Source organism: Triplophysa dalaica, chromosome 1 (genome assembly GCF_015846415.1).
Source record: "Triplophysa dalaica isolate WHDGS20190420 chromosome 1, ASM1584641v1, whole genome shotgun sequence".
NCBI classification, from domain to species: Eukaryota; Metazoa; Chordata; class Actinopteri; order Cypriniformes; family Nemacheilidae; genus Triplophysa; species Triplophysa dalaica.
Window position 1 is genome coordinate 8,342,035 of NC_079542.1, and position 21,145 is coordinate 8,363,179.

Here is a 21,145-nt window from a genome sequence, read left to right on the forward strand (position 1 = left end):
ATATTTGAATTAAAAAATGAAGTTAAAAACAAATGGATTAATGCCTTTTTTTATTGTAGAATTAGTTATTAAACAATGAAATGCTTTATTACTTTACACAAGACACTCCTGGTCCTCTATACGCACAATGGCAACGTCCTGTAGTGGAATGAGAATGAGGACCACATTATACGATTCAACTCATACCTAAATCATTCTGAACGAGTCAATTGAATTGATCCAAGAAGCACACACAAATAACGGATCATCGAGCAAAAAATGTTTATTAAAAATGGCTTCATAAATAATTTATATCTGATATATTTCAAATCCCAATGATTACAGCATAAACATTGTGACTGACAGCACAAATGAACCAAAGAAACAGAAACAAAATGAACCTGAAGAGAGTCACTTTCCTAAACAGCACAGGAATAAGTAGTTTCAATGTTCACAAGGAGTAAACATGAAGTAAAATAATGTTCAGTGATCTGTACCTGTCCATACAATAGTAGTATTTGCCAACAGTGAATAAATTCTAGCGGCCCTTATTGCTTCACAAAGGGGATACGGATACAAAAACATGGTCTATAGTGTATCAACAAAAGGCTACAATGAGTACTGGTTTTATATACTCTCTTTATAATTTATATAAGGCTAATGTAAGATATTATATTACTGTAATGTTACATAAATATGTCATATATGAGTCAAGTAATGGAATCAAATAGTCTCTGCGGTGTACCAATTTAACATTATCACACATATTACCAACAAGGAGCTCATGTGAATGTCCTGTATTTAAAATAAAAACAAAATAAAAAAATTATATATCAGAAATTAATCTTAAACACCCAGTAGTACTTTCACCCAGTACCCTCTAACATAAAACAGATCAAAATATATAAAAAATTATAACTGAAAGGAACGAGAACAATGAAAATAAAAAATAATAATAGCAACTGAATCGGTGAACGCATGATATTCACAATACAAGTAGTTCAAGTAGTCACTGTTCGGAGCTAGCGATCTCACGTTAAATTGCTGTAACACAAAATACACAAAATTAATACCAAATGTAACCATTTCATAACGTTCTATTGGAGTGTTTCGCAAGATAACATTTTTTTATGGAGCTAAACTTTATTCAGCAAACTCATCCAACCACATCCAGGCTATAATAGAAGTGCCTGCTTGACTATTATGCAATGAAATTCATATCTTCTACCTCAAACTGTGTATGGAATGTCAACATTAACTCAAAGAAACTTCCAGCTACTATCATTTAAATCACAAGTAAGATCCTGTGACCTCAACTATCAAGTCTATTACATTAACCCAGGCCTAGAAGTCAAAACTTACTATTGCACATTGAATAATGTAGTGCACGTGCACAATATTTTTTTCTTAACGGAATTCGATTTCCTTTATTCCTAAAATTCTGTCATTATTTACAAGGCCTCTTGTCATTTCAAAACTGTATGACTTTTCTCTGCAGAACACAAAAGATATTTTGAAAAATGTTTGTAACCAAAATACCTTGGTTCTCATTGACTTGCATTAGTTTGGTGTCCAAACAATAGAAGTCAATGGGGACCAACAGTTTTTGGTTACAAACATTTTTCAAAATATCTTCATTTGTACTTTGCAGAAGAAAGATAATCACACAGGTTTAAAATGAGAACAGGTTGAGTAAATTATGACAAAAATATAATTTTGAAGGTAAACAAATCCTTTAACAATAATAGACAATGGCTCATCAGTAAAAAACATGAACTCAAATTCACTTACGGATCCTTATTGTGTAATTTCAAAAGTTAACATGATCTAAAACCACAAAATGTGGGTCATGGTGGTACAACGTGAACCTAATACAAAGTCAGTTATTACACTGTTTTGTTTATTATATTATAGTTTTTTTAACTTTTTAACTTTTTTTGCATGTTAAGAGGCACTTTAGAAAATTGGTGATTTGTTCCCAGATTCAGAGGTGGTTTTGAAATGGTTACAAAATTAAATTTAAAGATTTTCTAATGGACCTCAGAGTTGGGCAGTAGTCATGTTGAAAATATGGGCAAAAAATGTAAACCACAATTCATAATGTTTCATCCTTTCTGTATGAGTAAGAAATATTACTCACACATCAGTAAAGCAAATTTGAGAATTTTGATGTTAAATGTATATTCTTTGCAAATAAAATTTACTTCTTGATAACAATACTAATTTCAACGCAAAACTTACTTCACAAATGATTATTATTATTGGTTTAACAGCTCCCTCAAATAAATACTCATAATCATGGTTTTAATGTATCTTGAATAGTCATATAAAAATAAATGAGTATTAAAAATAATACAAATAAGTAAAAAATGGACTTCAAAAGGCACATAAACAGAAATGAATAAAATGAAAGATAAAAGTGTGATAAAATGCAGCTATAGTAGTCAAACTATCAGTAGAGGCATCAGTAGTGTTTGGTGAGGTATGCTTAAGTATGTGCACGATCGTGACAATAGTAAACCGTGTTTCTATTTATTATTGTGTATATCTGTATGTGTGTGTGTTAAGCTTTGGGCTTTAGCAGTGTTTTTCACTTATGCCAGAGGTCACGCCTCACCTCTAGAGCCATCAACCATCAGTGCCATTAAGGCAGACAGCAGACTCCACCCCCTTCACTTCTTTCGCATGACAACCGTTCACGTGACCCGGACCTGGGGGAGCGGGCTGGGCCGAGATCTAAACAAATAAGGGTTGCCCTGGAGACAACAAAGCCTAAGTATCAACCATTTCCCTTTAATCCTGTTTCACTAATATAAACCCTGACCCAAGACAAACAACCAACTTATCTACAGTTTCAACATGACACAGATTGTACAGCTGTATGCAGGTTTATGCATTTATATCAGTAGTTAGATTTTTAAAACCTGAAGGGGCTTGAGCCGTTAAAGATGCTGAGCCATTGTGGAGAAGATGCTACAGAGAACAAGAGGAGACGATAGAGAGAGAGGGCAGAGGGTGACCTTCTCCACTGGATTGATGTGTGAGTCTCTGTCTGTCTGTCTACACACGAGAGCGGGAGGTCAGGTTGAGCATTAGAGGCTGTCTGCTCCTGAACGGCAGGAACCAAAGGATCTTCCAGCGAGTGCCAAACACCTCGGCCATAGCTTGCTGCCACGACCGCCGCAGGCCACTGGAGGACAGGAATAAATTAAAAGATACATTGAAATGATGAACATGACACCTGAAATATAAACTAGTGAAGTTAAGTGGTATATTTAATTACTAAACTATATATTAAAATTATATATATAAGCTTATGTGTTAATTTAAATCGATGAATAGGATTAATATCTTTTCATTTATGTCAAGAGGAACTCCATCATGTAAATGTTCATTATGCCAAATTTATATAAGGCCCAACATGTTTCGAGATCCTTTAATAATTTCAACTCCTTCGACATTTTGGTTATTATTCAACATTCCATCAATTTATTAATTTCGTTTAGTCTCTCCACCTGTTGTCGGCCCCAAGCAGGTGTGACGATGCAAGTAAAACTGGTATCTAACTAAAAGAAAGAAAAACGTCTGACAACGATTGGACATAATACGAAGGGGGCTTAAAGGGATAGTTTGCCCAAAAATGGAAATTTAAACCTTTTGTCACTTTAAACCTATATGACTTTCTTCTGCAGAACACAAAAGATGATATTTTAAAATTGTGTGTTAACCAAAAACCATTGTTCCCCACTGACTTCTATTCTATGGATACAAAACCAGTCAATGGGGACCAACGGTTTTCATTTACCAGAATTTTTTAAAATATCTTCTTTTATTTAGCAGAAGATAGAAAGTCACACAGGTTTGAAATGACAAGAGGATGAGTAAATGATGACAGAATTTTCATTTTGGGTGAACTGCCCCTTTAATTTAATTTCATCTCCCTTTTGACTTATACACGCATTTCAAATTAAATGCTCATTTGCATAACCATTCGAATTGTGAAATTACACACCAGAGGACCGTTTACTCTCCTCCGGCATCCGTGATGTGATTCTGCTCGCTTAAACTACTACACATAAAACTCAAATAACCCACATCATGAACCTTCTCTAACAAACGACTAAAATGCAGCAAATTCAAATACTTACATGTCTTCCATTAAGTTTGACATCTTCTCTATGGTAGTCGTGTCCTGTAGCGAAAAACAAGAAGGATGTTTCTTGATTTCACCATTGAACCATAAACGTCATTTATTATCAATATCAGACACAATACAACAACGATTCATGAAATGATCTATGAGAACGAGCCAGTGGATGCGAGGGGGTGAGCTGGATTTCTTTTGATCTTTCCCACGCTGGGATTGAAAAACGCTATGGCGTACACAGAGACAAAAGATAGACAGTGAAGCTGACAACAGCAAGACTCCCTTGGTGCCCTCCTCACCTTGCCAAGTTGGCACGGGGGCAAAAGGGCATCTGCCTGCGGACAATAGGTCCGCGTGCATAGGGATGCTAAAATCCCCCCTGCTTGCCAGGTGAAGAGACGCGGCAAACCGAAAAAAAAAAATGTAAATAAGTCTGGATGAAAAGAGGCGAGACTGAGGGGACTGTTTGTGTTAAAAATGGTGCGAATGTGATTGACGTCGGGTTTCTCAAACAAGCTGTCCTTTGTGCGCGTTCCAGCAAACAAAAATATAAACTTAAAGCAGCTTCCCAGAAGTCACCAGATGTTATGTAAGGCTTCCTGTAAAACCTTTAGAAATGAAGTCAAATCCAGATCCTAAACCGCTACTGGACACACTTCTGGCCCGGTGAAGCCAGCACCGTGCCAATCCGGCCTGGCTGTGATTCAGGCTGAACTCAGCTGGCCTCAAAGAGGATGTGTGAGGAAAGGATCTTAGCAGGGATAAGTGCTTTAGTCTGCTAGTTCAATTGCTATGACTGGCACAGGAAGACTGGCTAACCAGCCTGCTAAATCTTGTAGCGCATCACAACATGGGATGGTAGGTGAGGGAGCAGCTTGTCTGTAAACATCAGTACGTATACGCTTTAAGGACAGTTCAAGACACAGGATAAGACATCTTAATGTTGATTCTTAGCAAGAGGAGTTAGATTAGTGTTGTCAAAGTCTGTGAGGTCTCCTGAAGGTGTGAGTTAGCCTCAAAGCTTGGATAAAAGAAATGCTGAAGACAACTTTTAGAAATGTGCCAATTGGTTTAGATGTTGCTGTACCATTTATGGGTGTTATTATTTAAATTAAAAACCAATGTAAATTTAATTGTAATCATCAGTCTCTAATACATATAAAAATGTCAACAAAATTGCATCGAGTCATTATGATTTTAATCTGGAACATGTTTATTTTTATATTAACCTTAAAAATGTGCTGCGGTAATGACATCCTCCAGAAATGTATTTTTTGCTAATATAGCAGGTAACTGTCAGCTAGCAAGGCCTTCTACATTAGTTTTGACTCTTAGCATTTTAATATACATGGACATTGTAATATATATATTTTAATGTAGTTAAAAGAACAGAATAACTAAGCACAATACTGAATTACACAATACTGACACAGAAAATATGATATTTACTTTATATTTTTGGGGATCTTGTGAGTGCGATGGCCTAATGTGTCAACAACACATTCAGTTTCAATAGAAACTAACTATACTTGTTTGTCTCGGATTAAATGTCACTATTTCGGTAAAGAGTGTGGGACAGGTTGATTTACTTTAAAAATGATGGGTAAATTATACAAGAAATTGTTGTAAATTAATATGTATATTAAATAATTCTATTTGAAATAATGTCAAATTGTAATTCAAATAGCTTACAGTACAGATAGCTTACAATACAGTAAGGGAAATAATTATTTGATCCCCTGCTGATTTTGTAAGTTTGCCTGCTTACAAGGGAATGAAGGGTCTGTCATTTTTATGGTAGGTTTATTTTAACAAAAAAATCCAGGGGAAAAAAAGTCATATAAAGGATATAAGTTGATTTGCATTTCATTCACTGAAATATGTATTTGATCCCCTACCAACTAGCAAGAATTCTGGCTCCATAGATTGGTTATGTGCCTATATGGACCGCAGATTAGTCCATACCTCTGTGCTTGCCAACAAGAGTTTCTCCACCAAGTACGAAGTTATTTTTTCTCAGGGGTTAAATACTTATTTCACTGACTGAAATGCAAATAAATGTATAACCTTTCTATAACATTTTCCCTGATTTTTTTTTTATATTCTGTCTCTATCAGTTAAAAATTAACCTACCATAAAAATGATAGACCCTTCATTTCTTCGTAATCAGGCAAACTTACAAAATCAGCAGGAGATCAAAAAAATATTTCCCTCACTGTAGCAAAAATGGTGTTTGGACCTATAAATGCTTCATAATTGTGTATAAAATTACACTTAGCATGAATAATACTTTTGTAACATCTATATAATGTGAATATATCAATAAAGCAGATTTAGACATAAATCGAAAATTTCACTGCTGGGACTTGAAAGTGCCCGTAGTTGAAGAAACACCCTTATACTATTGTGTCAGTTTGGTTGCTTCTGTGATGTTGAAAAGAATATGAATTCAAAATAGCGATAGGACAACCTGATAAATAGCGTTGAACAAATCAGTTAATGATGACAGAGAGGGACTTACTGCAAGTATTCCAGTGACCTGTGAGTAGAAAAGGCTGCCCATTCCCCCAAACATCATCAGGCCCGTTAAACAGGACACGCGTATAAGAGCTAATTCATGACGTACCGCAAAATCCTCCTGAGGGGGGAAGAAAACTGTTAAACACACGTCTAAACTGTCAGATCTGAATCACAACATCTTACTTCTGGCAGCTGTGTGAAGTGACACTCAATGTTTATTTCTTTTGCTAAAGGCTTTTCTGTTTTTCGTTACACCAAACACATGCGAACACACAGAATGAATCCACAGTATGCCAAAAATAGTTTTTCTTGCTAGATAACGCCACTATCTTTCCCACACAAGCGTTTCGGTACACATTTACTTTATTGCTTGCGCGAATAAACAGATGCAATTACTGTAAGGCGCAGGATAAACAACAGAAAATTGAGCGTTATGTGCTTTTATTTGCAGGCGGTCAGCAGTTGCCCTGATGGCTCAGCTGGTCTGGTGTCATTTTTTCTGCCAAAGAATGGCATTCAAATTGCTCTCACAAAATCCAACATAAAAAATAAACAAATAAATTATTAAACGACAAAAGCATATAACAAATTTGCCAAATATTTACCTAAAATTAACATAAAAAAAGAAAAATCGAAAAATTAAAGATAATTTAAAATATTTATAAAAGAGAAATCAAACCCGATTCAAAATTATAATAACTATGTTGTGCACACACTGTTTTTAGTTTTAGCATACAGTTTACTAAAGGAATTATGGGCAAATCTGAAGGGTTTGTTCTGAACCATGACCAACAGAAAATCTTTTACATTAAATTCCTTTAGCGCTTATAAAGTGCTACAGCATTGAAAAGTTCAGTTTCTCTCACTCGATGTTTCAGCCTTCAATACTTAGTAGTAAAGTTCATGTCACCTGAAGGTCCCTAATCTCAGTTAGGAGGTGCAAATCCTGTGCTTATCTTCCTTCATTGCGAAGATTCTGCTAAACCACAAAATAAAACTATAGCAGCTATATTAAAAATGGCATACCACCAAACTACATGTACAATAACTGCATTATTATGCAACTTATCTGGATGGATAAACTTAAAGGAAAAGACTTGACATCCAAATGAACACGAAATTTCATTCGTATTACGATTGCTTTGACTGACAAGTTACAACGTTACTACAAATGTGACAGCAATATAGCTAGCATCCTAATATATCTAATCAAACTTTTAAAAATAATAGACGAATACAGGGCACTTTTTGCAAGGAGAATATGGAACTTTTTATACAAAAACACATTGAAATTGTATCACTTGCATTTGATATTTTATACGTGTTATCGAGTGTTAGCATAATACCAGACTTATGTAACGTGATTGCTTAAAACAATGTTCACACTGATTCTGAAGGAAACGCGGAAGCTCCACCCAAAACATCTAGTGTCGGCTCTGGTGCTACAACTCTTCATTAAAATTTTCATTTAATGATTTAACCCTATAAAACGCACACCGTCATAAAGCCCTCGGGACAATAAACGCGGAGGTGTCTAAATGTATGCTGGCCTTACCCGGTCTACCGAGGACACCGGCTGGAAGTAGTAATACTGGCAGAAGTCCAGCACAAGAGTGTAAAGACTCAGAACCTGAGTGTAAAAACACAGCTGCAAAAAGAGCCAGTGGTTATCCTCCCCAACACAGTTATTAATCCTGCTCAAACAGCCAGAGAGAGAGAGAGAGGGAGAGAGGGAGAGAGAGAGAAATATGTTACAACCAAAATTGCCATTAACTAAACTAAAAAAAATTAACTAACAAGCTGATAAAGAGTAACTGATAACCAATATAAGAGTTTAAAAATTATGCAGCTTTTTAATTTTTTGGTCAATTCAATAATCAAATAAGGAACACGACTGAGGCAAAGATGGTTAAAACAGGTCAGAAGGGAGAGAGCAGAGCAGGCCAGGTCCAAGCATTATTCAAACGAAGACGTAAATCGATACGGGCACTTTTTTCTGTTTTTCTCTTTGCCATTACAGGCGATGACAGGGAGTCACGATTTGCTGAATCCAGACAGGCAGCAGCCTTCTTCAGCTGTACTTTAGGGGCGGACTTAACGCGGGCTTCTCTGGTCACTCGATATGGCCTCTCCCTCTGTTTTACCTCTCCACACAGACCTCATTAAACTTCCTCCAAACAAAACCCAGCAGGAATGTAAAGCAGTCTGAGGTACAGGGTCTTTTAAGGTTATACTGTGACCTTAGGTCAACAAACCACATTACAGTTCATATCCCTATTTGTTAATTGCCTACTTGTTGAGATTTTAAGACAAATTCTCATTCATAAGGAACATTGACTTTTTTTTAAGTCTTGAACACTTCTAATGAAAATCACACAGATTTTTTGCTCTACCAAGGACAGTGGTGGTCCATGCGACGCACACAGTGGCCGCAGCGGCTGCAGTGATGTGACCTCTTTGGCCTCATCAAGTTGCATCTATTGCAGAGTTCCCAATTGTCTCTCTCTGGAACAAAGCAAGAAAACATAATTTATCAATAATAAAAACTTTACAATTTGGGGTGCACGAAATATTACCGTCCATATCGGAATGGTAAAATTTAGACTGATATATAATAGGCGATAAATTATATATAATTTCCTCTGGTTGAATTACTTCAGCTGCACACAGCAGTTAACAGTTAATATACAGTACAGTACTTTTCTTTCTGTCGTGATCATTCACTTACTGCTATTAGCAAAACATTTTTGATGTTGTAGATATCTATGAATGTGTAAGGAACAAAAGCATAATGTTTAAAGGCGACTGCTGTCTGAATGCTTTCGGTCTTGAGACCTGTTAGACTTGTGGCTATTGACAACACCTTTCTGGGTTTCTCTGGAAGAACATCTTTAAATAGTTTATGAAATAAACATTATACCAGAAAAGTTTCAAAGTTAAAGAAGCTTTAATTGGTGTAAAGTGGGCCTGGTAAATAATTTTCAGGGGGATAAATAATTTTCAGTCTCAGAAAATGTTATATTAATATTTTGATCCTCCTTACAATGTTCAAGATAATCGGCTATCCGCCAAAATTTGCATATCAGTGCATCTCTTTTTACAACCTATCTTCAGGTGTTAGAAACAAACTAAACTCTCTGGAAAAGGTCTTTATCGCCATCTAGTGGAAAATAGAGAATGATTTTCATCTTTATTTTGTAGCTTGGTATGAAAATAATGAAACAAAGACAAAATGTCAAATACGTCACATATTTGCCTTTTCTCGTCCATGAAGACAGATTTTAGAAATTATGAAAGAGAGGGTTGAGATTACTAGTTCATTGACAAGTACTGATTCAAAAACAAATGAAATAGTGTTACTAAAATTAATCCTTCTCTGTAACACAAAATGAGATCATTTTCTGAATATCCAAACACACGATTTTTTACTGTGAAAGTGGCTGAAGTGGCATTTTTTGGGATCAACCCAACCAGATATTCATTACGTTATCCAATTCTGCATTCAAAAGAGAAAAACAGTCATACATGTTTCAAACAACATGCATGAGAGAATTTGTTGTGTGAACTATTCAATTAAATATGTCTGCCAAGACAGTAAATCCAAAAGACAATGAATCATTTGCATATTATTGTATCATTATGGAAAAACTTGTGTATCATACAAGTTTTACAGTAAATGTAGACAGTGAGATATTGTACTGACTGCTGAGCTATACTGCCATCTTCTGGGTTGGTTAAATGAACTGTTAAAAATAATAATAAATAATAAACTGAACATCTGCACTCTGCCAACAATTCTCGTCACTTAAATCACATACAAAAACGTACAATTATTCCAAGGAAACATAAATCTTCCTTATAATCTGCTAGTATTTGGACTGTTTATTTGCATAGGTTAAAAGTTTATGGGGCCTATATAAACATGTGAAATGAACAAGCACTTTGAATTTTACAGGTTCAAGAACCTTAAATCAGCCCTTAATCCAACAACAATACATTTGCAATAATGCGACAATACATCATCAATATCACAAAACATGATTAAATAAATTGTTGTAACATCTGTTTCCACTTTTTAGGTTTGTGTGAGAGCTTGGCATTACAGAAAAAATTCCTTTGTAAATTTCTTTGTTCTGTTGAACGCAAAATAATTTTGAAGAATGTAGAAAAGCAAACAGTACTTGGGCACTTTTGACTACCATTGTGATTTTTCCTACTATGGTAGTCAATGGTGGCCAAGAACTGTTTGGTTACAAGCATTTCATCAAAACAAAGAAATGTATACAGATCTGGATCAACTCGAGGTTGAGTAAAAATTACAGATTTATTTTAGGCTGAACTGTCCCTTTAATAGCAAATTCAAGTCAATGGGCCTCATTCATGAAACACAAGCAAATATTTTTTTCCATAAATCGTTCGTAAAGTCGTTTGACATACGTGTTTTCAAAATGTTAGTTGGTACGAAAGAAATGTACACCTGTCCTGCTCCATACCACGTGTAAATATCTAAAGTTCTGGAAAAAGTAGTTTCAACTCAATTATGCTCCTTCCTCCAAAGGAATGACATTAATGATGAATTCCAGTCTGGATTTCGAGCATGTCACAGTACAGAGACTGCTTTGATCAGAGTTACAAATGATCTGCTTTTAGCGTCTGACCGTGGCTGTATTTCGTTATTGGTGCTGCTAGACCTCAGTGCTGCATTTGACACCATTGACCACAGCATACTTCTACATAGACTCGAAAATTACGTCGGCATTAACGGAATAGCATTGAAATGGTTTAAGTCTTATTTATCCGACCGTTTTCAATTTGTAGCAATAAACAATGAGGTGTCCCGCAAATCACAAGTCCAGTACGGTGTACCACAGGGCTCAGTCTTGGGGCCTCTGCTCTTCGCTTTATACATGCTACCTCTAGGAGATATAATAAAGTGACACGGAATTAGCTGTTATGCTGATGATACTCAACTTTATATTTCCGCGAAGCCTAATGAAACTCAGCAGTTTCATCGAATAAAGGATTGCATAGCTGACTTAAAAATGTGGATGAGTAACAATTTTTTACTACTAAACTCGGACAAAACAGAAGTGCTACTTACTGGACCGAAAACTGCTATGCGTAACAACCAAGAATACTGCTTAACGGTTGATGGATGCTCCATAAAATCCTCGTCATCAGCTAAGAATCTTGGTGTTGTATTCGATAGTACTCTGTCATTTGAAAGCCATGTCGCCAACACCTGTAAAATTGCATTTTTCCATCTTAAGAATATATCTAAATCACGTCATATGCTGTCACTGTCAGATGCAGAGAAATTAATTCATGCATTCATGACATCATGGATGGTTCAACATCAACTGGTTCAAAACGCGGCAGCTCGAGTTCTTACACGTACAAAAAAGTATGAGCATATAACCCCGGTTCTGTCAACCTTGCACTGGTTACCTATAAAGCATCGCATTAACTTTAAGATCATGCTTATTACCTATAAAGCCCTACATGGTCTAGCGCCGCAATATTTGAATGAACGTCTATTGTATTACAGACCTCCACGTACATTACGCTCTCAGGCGTCCTGTCAGTTGGTAATACCTAGAATTTCAAAATCGAGTGCAGGTGGTAGATCCTTTTCTTATCTAGCGCCTAAACTTTGAAATACTCTTCCCTGCACGGTCCGGGAGGCAGACACACTCTGTCAGTTTAAATCTAGACTAAAGACTCATCTTTTTAATCTTGCATACACTATACCTCCATAATATTAATCCTCAGAGGATTTAGGCTGCATTATTTAGATTAACCGGAACCAGGAACACATCAAACAACAAATGTACTTGATGCATCAAAGAGTGCAGAACAGTACTCTACTCTCAGCCAGTCTTGTCTCTTTGTTCCAAGGTTACCGCAGGATGCAGTTCATGCCCAGACCTGATGGCAGAGTTGAGAATGGGAAGCGGTGACCTGAAAAGAGCTAAGAGGATAGAGCTGGATAAAGGACGCGACAACTTTGTTTTTCCTACAAGATTTAAAATGCTATTAGATTGTTAATGATAATCTTAAATCCTAAATTTTGATATTTTATTAAGCATTGTTGTGCAAGCACTGTTGAGCTTGTGCAGAGGCAGCAGCTTTTGCCAGAGGGGAACTGGTTTTTTTTCTCGATGGGAGTTTTGGGTTCCTCACCACCGTTTGCATATTGTTTTGCACTATCTGCCTGGCCGGGGGGGCTGCTTTCGAATTCATACTTGTATTCAATGTGTCTCATGTACAGCTGCTTTGTAACAATGAAAATTGTAAAAAGCGCTATATAAATAAAGTTGAGTTGAGTTAAATAGTGCATAAAACCGCACATAACATTCTGTATTCTTTTAGACAAACTGATGAGACTGCATTTTGATAAACTATCTATCGATGATATTTTCTCTTTTATCGTTTTTTACTTTTCAACTTTGGTTAAAACCCAGAGATCTTAACTGTACTTTTTTTTCACAGACGTCCAATCACAGTGGAGAAGAGGCGGGACAAACACTATATTGACCAACCATCATACACAACAATGGAGAATTGATAATTAATGATTACTGAATTTCATGTTAAGAAATATTATTCAAAATAAGATACTAGTAACAAGTAGGCTTACTGTTGCAGATATTCTAAATCTCTGCAACCAACGCCTCCAAATCGTTCTCAAGCGCCACCGGCTGGTCGTTTTCAGAAGAGCACCATGTCTGATCACCATGTCTGATCATTCATTAGGTCGCCCAGTGTAGACGCCGTGAAAGAAAAGTTGTTACGTAAGGGAATTTCATGTTCGAAAAAACTTTCCCAACCTATTCGAATGCTGGGGGGGTGTATCGAGCCCAGAAATACTATGTCATTTGTCCAACTTGTTTTCTGACAAGTTGACCATGTCAAGCATGAGAAGACAGCACATTTAACATTTTTTAAGAAGTCAGATTGCATGAAACACTGTGGCACCTCCCCTTTAAAATAAAATCAGCTGTCAGAATCTTGATTTGTATTGTTGTTGGATTAAGGGTTGATTTTTGGTTCCTGAACTTGTATCAAACTAAAACACTAAGCACTTGTTAATTTTACATGTTAATAAAGGCCTCAGAGAAAATTTGCATAGATTGAGTGTTGGAATCTGCTTTTTTTCTCACCGGCAAGTGGAATTTTGGGATCCTGAGCAAGTTTTCCTGGGTCAGCGGTGGAAGCCCTGAGCAGTGCAGAGACACACAGAAGCGATGCTAGATAGTAACCTGAGAATAGAAGATCAAACTGATTGTTTTGAACTGTAATAATTTATTTCTCAAACATTTCTCATATCCCCCTGGTAATACAAACTTCCTTAAAATGTTTTACAATTTCATGTAAACTGCTTTAGACTTCATGTACAAGATATGACTTAATTTATTAATTCAGTAAGGCTTCACTTGATTTAATAAATAAAAATCTCACAATAAATTGTGACTAAAATTAGTGTGTTGAATGTGCATTGATCTGCACTTAAAAATTTTCTAATTTCAAATAGGCCTACTATTTAAGACAGAGAGTATGCAAATTGGGACACAGTGTACACATTTTACTTGCAAAACATACAGAAAATACATGTAAAGACTGTAATGGGTGTCATGACAACCACAAAGTAGCTTTGAATAACACCATTGTATAGTTTATGTTATGGTTCCCCAAGGTTTGTAATTACTCAGGGAAGTAAAAAAAAGTTTACAAAACCTGTCCTGCAACTTGCAACTCTTATCTACTAACTGCTCTGATCAAAGATGAATCCATGTTTAACTGGAGGCCTCAGGTACTAACCAAACCAGATTCTAGAAGAGCAAGAAACTATTCTCCTTTTGGCTACTGATTACAATGTGATAGCAGCTGGTATCAGAGGAACATGGTCAAAGTCCTTTGTCTATAGTAACTTACAGACCACTGGTGCAGCAGGTATGTGTCCCTCTGCATAGTGTGGAAACAGCACTAGTTTGGGAATGAGGAGGGTGTTGTAGAGCCAGATTAACAGCACTGTGCCTATGCAGAACCAGCCCATTGGGTCCACCACGAAATGCAATCGCAGCTTCATCTTTCCGGATAGTGTATGTGGCAGGACAACTGAAGCAGCTCCTAATCACAGACAGAATGCAGACGTCAGATCAACTGTTACCAGAATAACAATTTAATATGGAACATATTGATTTGTTCGAGGCCAAAACAGGATATGAAAAAATGAACCGCTTCTCTTCACCATTCACATTTTAACTGAGTGTCAGTGGAAATCCTTAACATATCGCACATTACGAAATACCTGTAGAAAAAATAAATAAATGTAATAATGCAAAGATTGTAGATTAGATTCCCATAGAAGACACATACTGACAATAATGTGCACCTAGAATTCACTGTAAGTCGCTTTGGGGAAAAATCATCTACCAAATGCATAAATTGTAATGTAAATTGTAATGTAAATTAAATCAGACAGTTTACTGAAAAGTCCAAAACAAAAACATTTAAACAATTTTAAAAACTACTATTATCCCTATTACCAACAACAAAAGCAAAATTTTAGCACTAGGTATCACTAATCAAAGGAGCAAATTTGTAACATTGACCTTGTTTTTGTTGATACCAGCTTGTTGTTAACATCAATACCAGCTTGACTCAAAGATGTTATTAAAGGGCACAGGTACTGAATCTTAAACTAAGCATTTGTACGATTTGTTTACTGTAATTTTTTGTGTTGGACCTTTGCTCTGAAAGACCTTTTGTATAATAGTACCAACTAAAGAGTTTTTTTTCTACTTTTACACGAATGTAATAAAAATCATAGGGCTCCAGAGAATGTTTCTGGGAAGTTTCAGCTCAACATACACCACAGATATTCTACTGTAATTGCCGAGTTTTGCATGTGAGGAGAAACGTGCTGTTTTGGTGTGTGTCTCTTTAAGTGTAAATGAGCTGCTAGTTCCTGTTGGTCCAGTCACGACCAATTTCGGGAGTGAGACCCACAATCGCCCCCCGGGTTTCGCAGGTGAAATAACAAAACGGGAGTTTGGCGTGAACCCATGAACCCATGACAAACCCGTCGCTTGTTTACAAACCATGCACGCTGTTTTCTGTGAGTGAACGGACAATCATTAGTGAAAGTGTCTCTACTTTTAATTTGCCACTGGTCCCTGAGGTCTGACTTAAAAAATACAATGTCTTTATTTGCAGATTTGCCAGTTTGAAGGATTTCTGTTGAAAACAAAATAATACATTGCTCTCTTGTCTTCTGTGAGGCTGGGAACAGTGTTCTGTGTTGGTCTTTGCAGCCAACAACAGAACAGTTATCATGCTTTGCTTACTTTTGCCATTGTGTCGGAACGAACTAGCATGCGAAAACGACGGCATCGCCTTGGGTGGAAACGTTCAGAAAAAGGGGGAAGTAATATTATACTAAGAATGCCTACCTGCGTCAGTAAGGGTGCGAAATCTGGACGGCTTGTTTTTCTCACAGGCTTGCAGAGATAGGCTCACATAAACAAAGTTACTGGGTTGTCATTTTCATGTTTTCTGAGTTGGCCGATTATTGCACTTATACACGGAAAAAGTCAGATTTTCATGAAATGGCCCCTTTAAAGGAGTCATGAATTAAGAGCTTTGTTTTATAAGAGGGGATTGTATTCAAGCGAACATCCTGTAAGTGTCAGAACTGAAAACGCCCTTGTTACTGAAATTACAACTATTATTGACACCAGGTCCTGAAATGCAGGTTGAACACGGCCTCCACAGAGAATATCAACGACTAGTTCTCTAGCCCAGCCCACTGGTTCGCGCATGACAGTACTGAAGTTGCGCGGAACCAGATAGAGCGAGCAAGCAATAAACATGCCGTGAAAGATCGCAAAATATTGTGAAGTAAGTGCCTGGTTGTGGAAGAACAGAGTCGCTGCATAACCTTCCTTCGGATTCCGACATTAGTGATGTGCGGTTGAAGTTTATTTTTAAAGACGTTCCATCTCACGTAGGTACAACATTGAGCGTTTGTTCGCTTTATTTCACCACAGATTCCTTTGTGAACCAGGCACAGGTCGACACTGGATTTGCAGAGAGACTAAAATGAAAAAGCAGTGCTGTGCCGTCAATACTGGATCCGATGGGAATGGCGCTGCAATCTTATGCGAGTTAAAACATTTTGTGGTATGCGTCACTATTGCTTTGTAAGAGATCGCTGGATAAGCCCTGATAGCACTATTTGCACAGGATTAGTATTACCTTGGGACCTCTTGTCCAGTGTTTCCCAACCCAGTCCTACGTGGCACCCCTGACAGAATGTTTTAGATCTCCCCAATATGAAACACCTGATTTAACTCATCAGCCTGATAATGTATTCATTAGAGCACAGGTGATACTCAGTCCCTGGAGGGCCGCAGCGCTGCAAAGTTTAGCTACAACCCTAATCAAACACACCTGATTCAGCTAATCAACATCTTTTGGATTACTAGAAACTTCCAAGCAGGTTTGGTTTAAAGCTGGTTGGAGCTAAATTGTGTTCGGTTTGCAGTCATGGGTCTTTTATGTACGGTCATATATCATTAACACCATACAAGTATAGGCTCTACAAACTATACGCAAACCCTTGCCATCACATCCGGGGAAAAAGTCCGTAAATTTGAGTTAAATCACAGGCTTCACTTATCCCATGCGAATGCGCCACATGTAGATGTGGGGAGGTAATTTCTTAATCACACAAGGTCCCCAGATAATACTAATCCCGTGCGAATGTGTAAACTAACGTTATGTGTCTAACCAATTTCACAGAAGGCTCCAACTAAGTTTACTATGTAAATTGCTATCCAATCATAGCAGTGGTCGTTTACTTCAAAGTCAGATGCGGGCACGCCCATCAAAACTTAGAGTTTGTCGAGCCAGCTTCAAAACCCTGGTTGAAAATAGCCTATTTCTTATTGATTTTGATGTTTTAGAATGTAAAAAAAACGCAAAGGTCATAAGTAGACCTCACACAACAGACTAAAACAATATACAAGGCCTGTTGAAAACACCCTTAAATTAACTTTCATATGAAGCAGATGGATAAAACAGCGAGAATTGTACCTCTTTAATATCTTCAGTCCACAGTAAGCACAATGACAGTGATCTTTGCCATGACAACCTGAAAAACAAATATATGATAGTTTCATATTAATGAAAACCCAATAACAAATAAACCTTTCCATCCATTATATGGAGCTGTTGTTTTTTTATTATTATTAAGGATGGAAAACTAAACAAAAATGAAACTTCTCACCATTTAAAGATAAAAAATGATTTATGCACTCTTTAGGCGTGTCTTCATAAAAATGCTATACTACGAAGTGATTAATTATGTCACGTGAGAGACACCGTCCTTGTGGACTACGCTTGCTTTGTTCAGGTTCACGCCCATGTAACTTAGATCTTGCGAAATATTGAAGCATTTTAAGTATATAACCTTATTAATATGCATAAAAACACAGCATGATGGCGTTGTTGTATCATAAAACCGCTGTGATTCCATCGTAAACCCTAGTTTTCATAACGAAGACAGAATGACAGTTTTCTCGATCTTGTACTAACAGCCACAGTTTAAAAACAAAACAGTTTCTTTCATAAACAGTTGCGGATATTAAAACCGGATTTAAAAGAAAACGAATCATATTTCTGTCAATGACTGTACATTCGTTGTTAATTGTAACGTTAAACAGGCACTGGCAAAGCCTCAGTGATGCTCATGAGGGTGATGACAAAAACCTACCTGGACAAGATCTTAAGAAAAATCTCGAAATATAAACACGTGGTGTTAATGGGTGATTAAATACAATTAAATCATATTTACCAGTGTCCTTATGAGGTGAGCTCAGTTATGTGTTGAGGGTTTGGCGCTGGTTTTGTAAAGATTACTAGATATCAGCTCTTCCTGTGATTGTACGGAAGCCGCGACGTGTGACACAACGTCAGCGAGCGCCGCTAAGTGTCAAACCTGCACGTGCGTGCGGTTTGTGTGTGAGAAAATCTGACTGGTGTATATAAAGACCCACAAATACATCCCTCTTCTTGACACACACATTGACGTACATGGTACACGTTTTTTTTTCTAGGTGTACACCTTCCACTGATTTTTGGTCCTGTTTTATATTGAGCCGATGATTTTTTATCCCATAATTATGCCATCGGAAAAAAAAACATCACAGAAATTCCAAACAATGTAATTGTTGATAATGGTAATTGTATTGGTTTTAATGGAAACTATAATGGTCTCAGTTTGTAATGTGTTGGTAGGAGGCTATTTGTGGATGAAACCAAATAAACAACATTAAATCCTATTGGAAAAAGGTCCAGATACTCGACCAATGTTATGTAAATGAAATTACTGATGGTTTAATTTACATAAAAATTGCATTGTACATTTGCAGTTCATTGAGCAATAAAGCGATTTGTCATACATGAGCAATAATACAATAGGTGCTAATACAAAGTTACTAGTTTCCACAAAAGCCAGAACAATACTTGTTGAGAGAAAGAGAGAGGGTTAGTTTTTTTAATGGGAGACAGATGATGGTTCATTATAATTTATGTAAAGGAAACCATTAGTTTTGATTTCAATAGGGATATTGAGTTGATATATTTATTTATGTATTTATTTTGATTACTTATATTTTGCCTTTCCTTTATTTAACGTTGGACATAATAAACATAGTAAGCTTTGAGTTTTGTTACTTTTATTTTGAAATATGTACTGTTACTGGATTCCCACAGTTGTGACTTCGGTAGCTTGAAGTGGCAGCTGCTAATAGTTTTAATATGGACTACAAATGTTTAGATAATTGGTACAAGATAAAGAGTTAGACAACAACCATGAATACTTGTGTTAAAGGCATTGATGAGGACAGAAGGATATTAGCGGTGTCGAAGTGTCTGGAGGATGCGCTGGAAGCGGCTCTGCGCAACGCGCTTGAGCTCGAGCTGAAGATCGCAATGAGTGAAGTCAGAAGCGAGATGTCAGGGATCAGATACATGAAAGCCAGCAAGATAACATCACCTTTAAACTACGACTACAGAACATCCATGCTGAACATGACAACCCAAAACTTACAAATCAGAGCAGGATCAAATCAGCGGGTAGCGTGCGTGACAAACGTGCAATTATGAACAGTGAGTCTGAATGAATCTTCTTATGGACGTTTCATATTAATGCATATAGTTTTAAAAAACGTATGATGACCCTCTAGGAAAGATTTTTCTCAATTACTGTTTTGCCTTGATGTATTCTTTATTTGCATAGTTTAATTGTCTATTTTCTGTCTTGATGTGATGTTTTACAGCCGAAGATACCTCAGACCCAGAAAAGAAGTTTAAGACAGATCACACACAACACACAGATAACATACAACACGTAGATCCAGGTGATCAGGACCCATCATTGTCTGAGCTTGTGTTTGAACAGGTTAAGGAGGAAAATGAAAAGGAAGAATCAGAGGATCACAGACCCAGCATGGGTAGTGGTCGAAACAAAAAATAATAATTGTAAAATATCCATTAATTAATTCATTATTTTGTTGTTTTCTCTGCCTTGATGTACTCCTATTGATAAGTTCCATTTTTTTCTATATTTCATGCATATTTCTTTAGATACTTCAGAAATCAGTTGGTCATCCAGTGGCTGTTTGTCTTAACTCTACGCCCCATTTGATGGACTCAACCAATCAGTAGACAAGACTTACCTCATCCAGTCGACCCAAAACTGTAGAGAATTGAGAACTGTCCAGTCCATATGTTTGTCAATTCTGTGGTTATGCATTTTATAGTGAAAGTGATCTGCGTAATCATCACATGCAGTATCACAAGACTGCATTAAAGGGGAAGGTTGTAATTGCAACCAAGAAGCAAAAACAGCAGCGTTTCCCACCTGGATGGAGCACATTTTGCTGAACTGTCTGCAACCAACGCTTGAACGCTTGGAGAACTTGAAGACTCACTTGCAGATACACATTTGTGAGCGTCCGTACCCCTGTTCGGTCTGTGGGGTACGATTTCGCCATGCTGGGGTGCTAAAAAGGCATTTCCGCATTCACACTGGGGAAAAACCTTATATATGTTCAGTGTGTGGAAAGAGTTTTCGAAACTGGAAGTCTGCGTTTCCACCAGAAATCCCAGTCCAGTGAATTCTTTGAGGAAATGATGGAGTATATGAGGGGAAATTGTTGTGTTTTTACGAACACAGACACATTCACTCAGTACAAGACTTTTACGGATTTAAAATAAGGCAATTATATATTTATTTTATGTCTGTTCACACGAAATATGTGAAATAGCTTAAATATTTATTGCACATTGCTGTTTTTTTAAATGATTGGAGTAAATAAATACTAAAGAATTCACCGACCAGCTTGCAATTTTTTTTACCTAATCTTTAATGCGATTTTATTTATTATAAGGTCCCAAATTATTTGCTATTTTTGTAAAATATATTATTTT

At 36.7% G+C, this 21,145-nt stretch overlaps 1 protein-coding gene and 1 long non-coding RNA gene across 2 annotated transcripts; one reads left to right on the top strand and one right to left on the bottom strand.

Moving 5' to 3' along the window:
• Positions 1-237: 237 nt before the first annotated feature.
• On the bottom strand, positions 238-18,599 carry zdhhc21 (zinc finger DHHC-type palmitoyltransferase 21). Its single transcript, XM_056755310.1, has 9 exons — positions 18,507-18,599; positions 17,747-17,804; positions 14,582-14,776; positions 13,810-13,908; positions 9,040-9,151; positions 8,202-8,340; positions 6,648-6,764; positions 4,128-4,171; positions 238-3,169 (listed from the first exon to the last, which is right to left on the bottom strand). Exons 3-9 carry the CDS (start codon positions 14,733-14,735, stop codon positions 3,040-3,042), a joined length of 795 nt encoding a protein of 264 aa, XP_056611288.1. The 5' UTR covers positions 14,736-14,776; positions 17,747-17,804; positions 18,507-18,599; the 3' UTR covers positions 238-3,039.
• Positions 18,600-19,418: 819 nt separating this feature from the next.
• On the top strand, positions 19,419-21,025 carry LOC130425859 (uncharacterized). Its single transcript, XR_008907105.1, has 3 exons — positions 19,419-19,822; positions 19,993-20,194; positions 20,300-21,025. It is a non-coding gene; the product is annotated as an uncharacterized LOC130425859 (long non-coding RNA).
• The last annotated feature ends 120 nt before the right edge of the window (positions 21,026-21,145 follow it).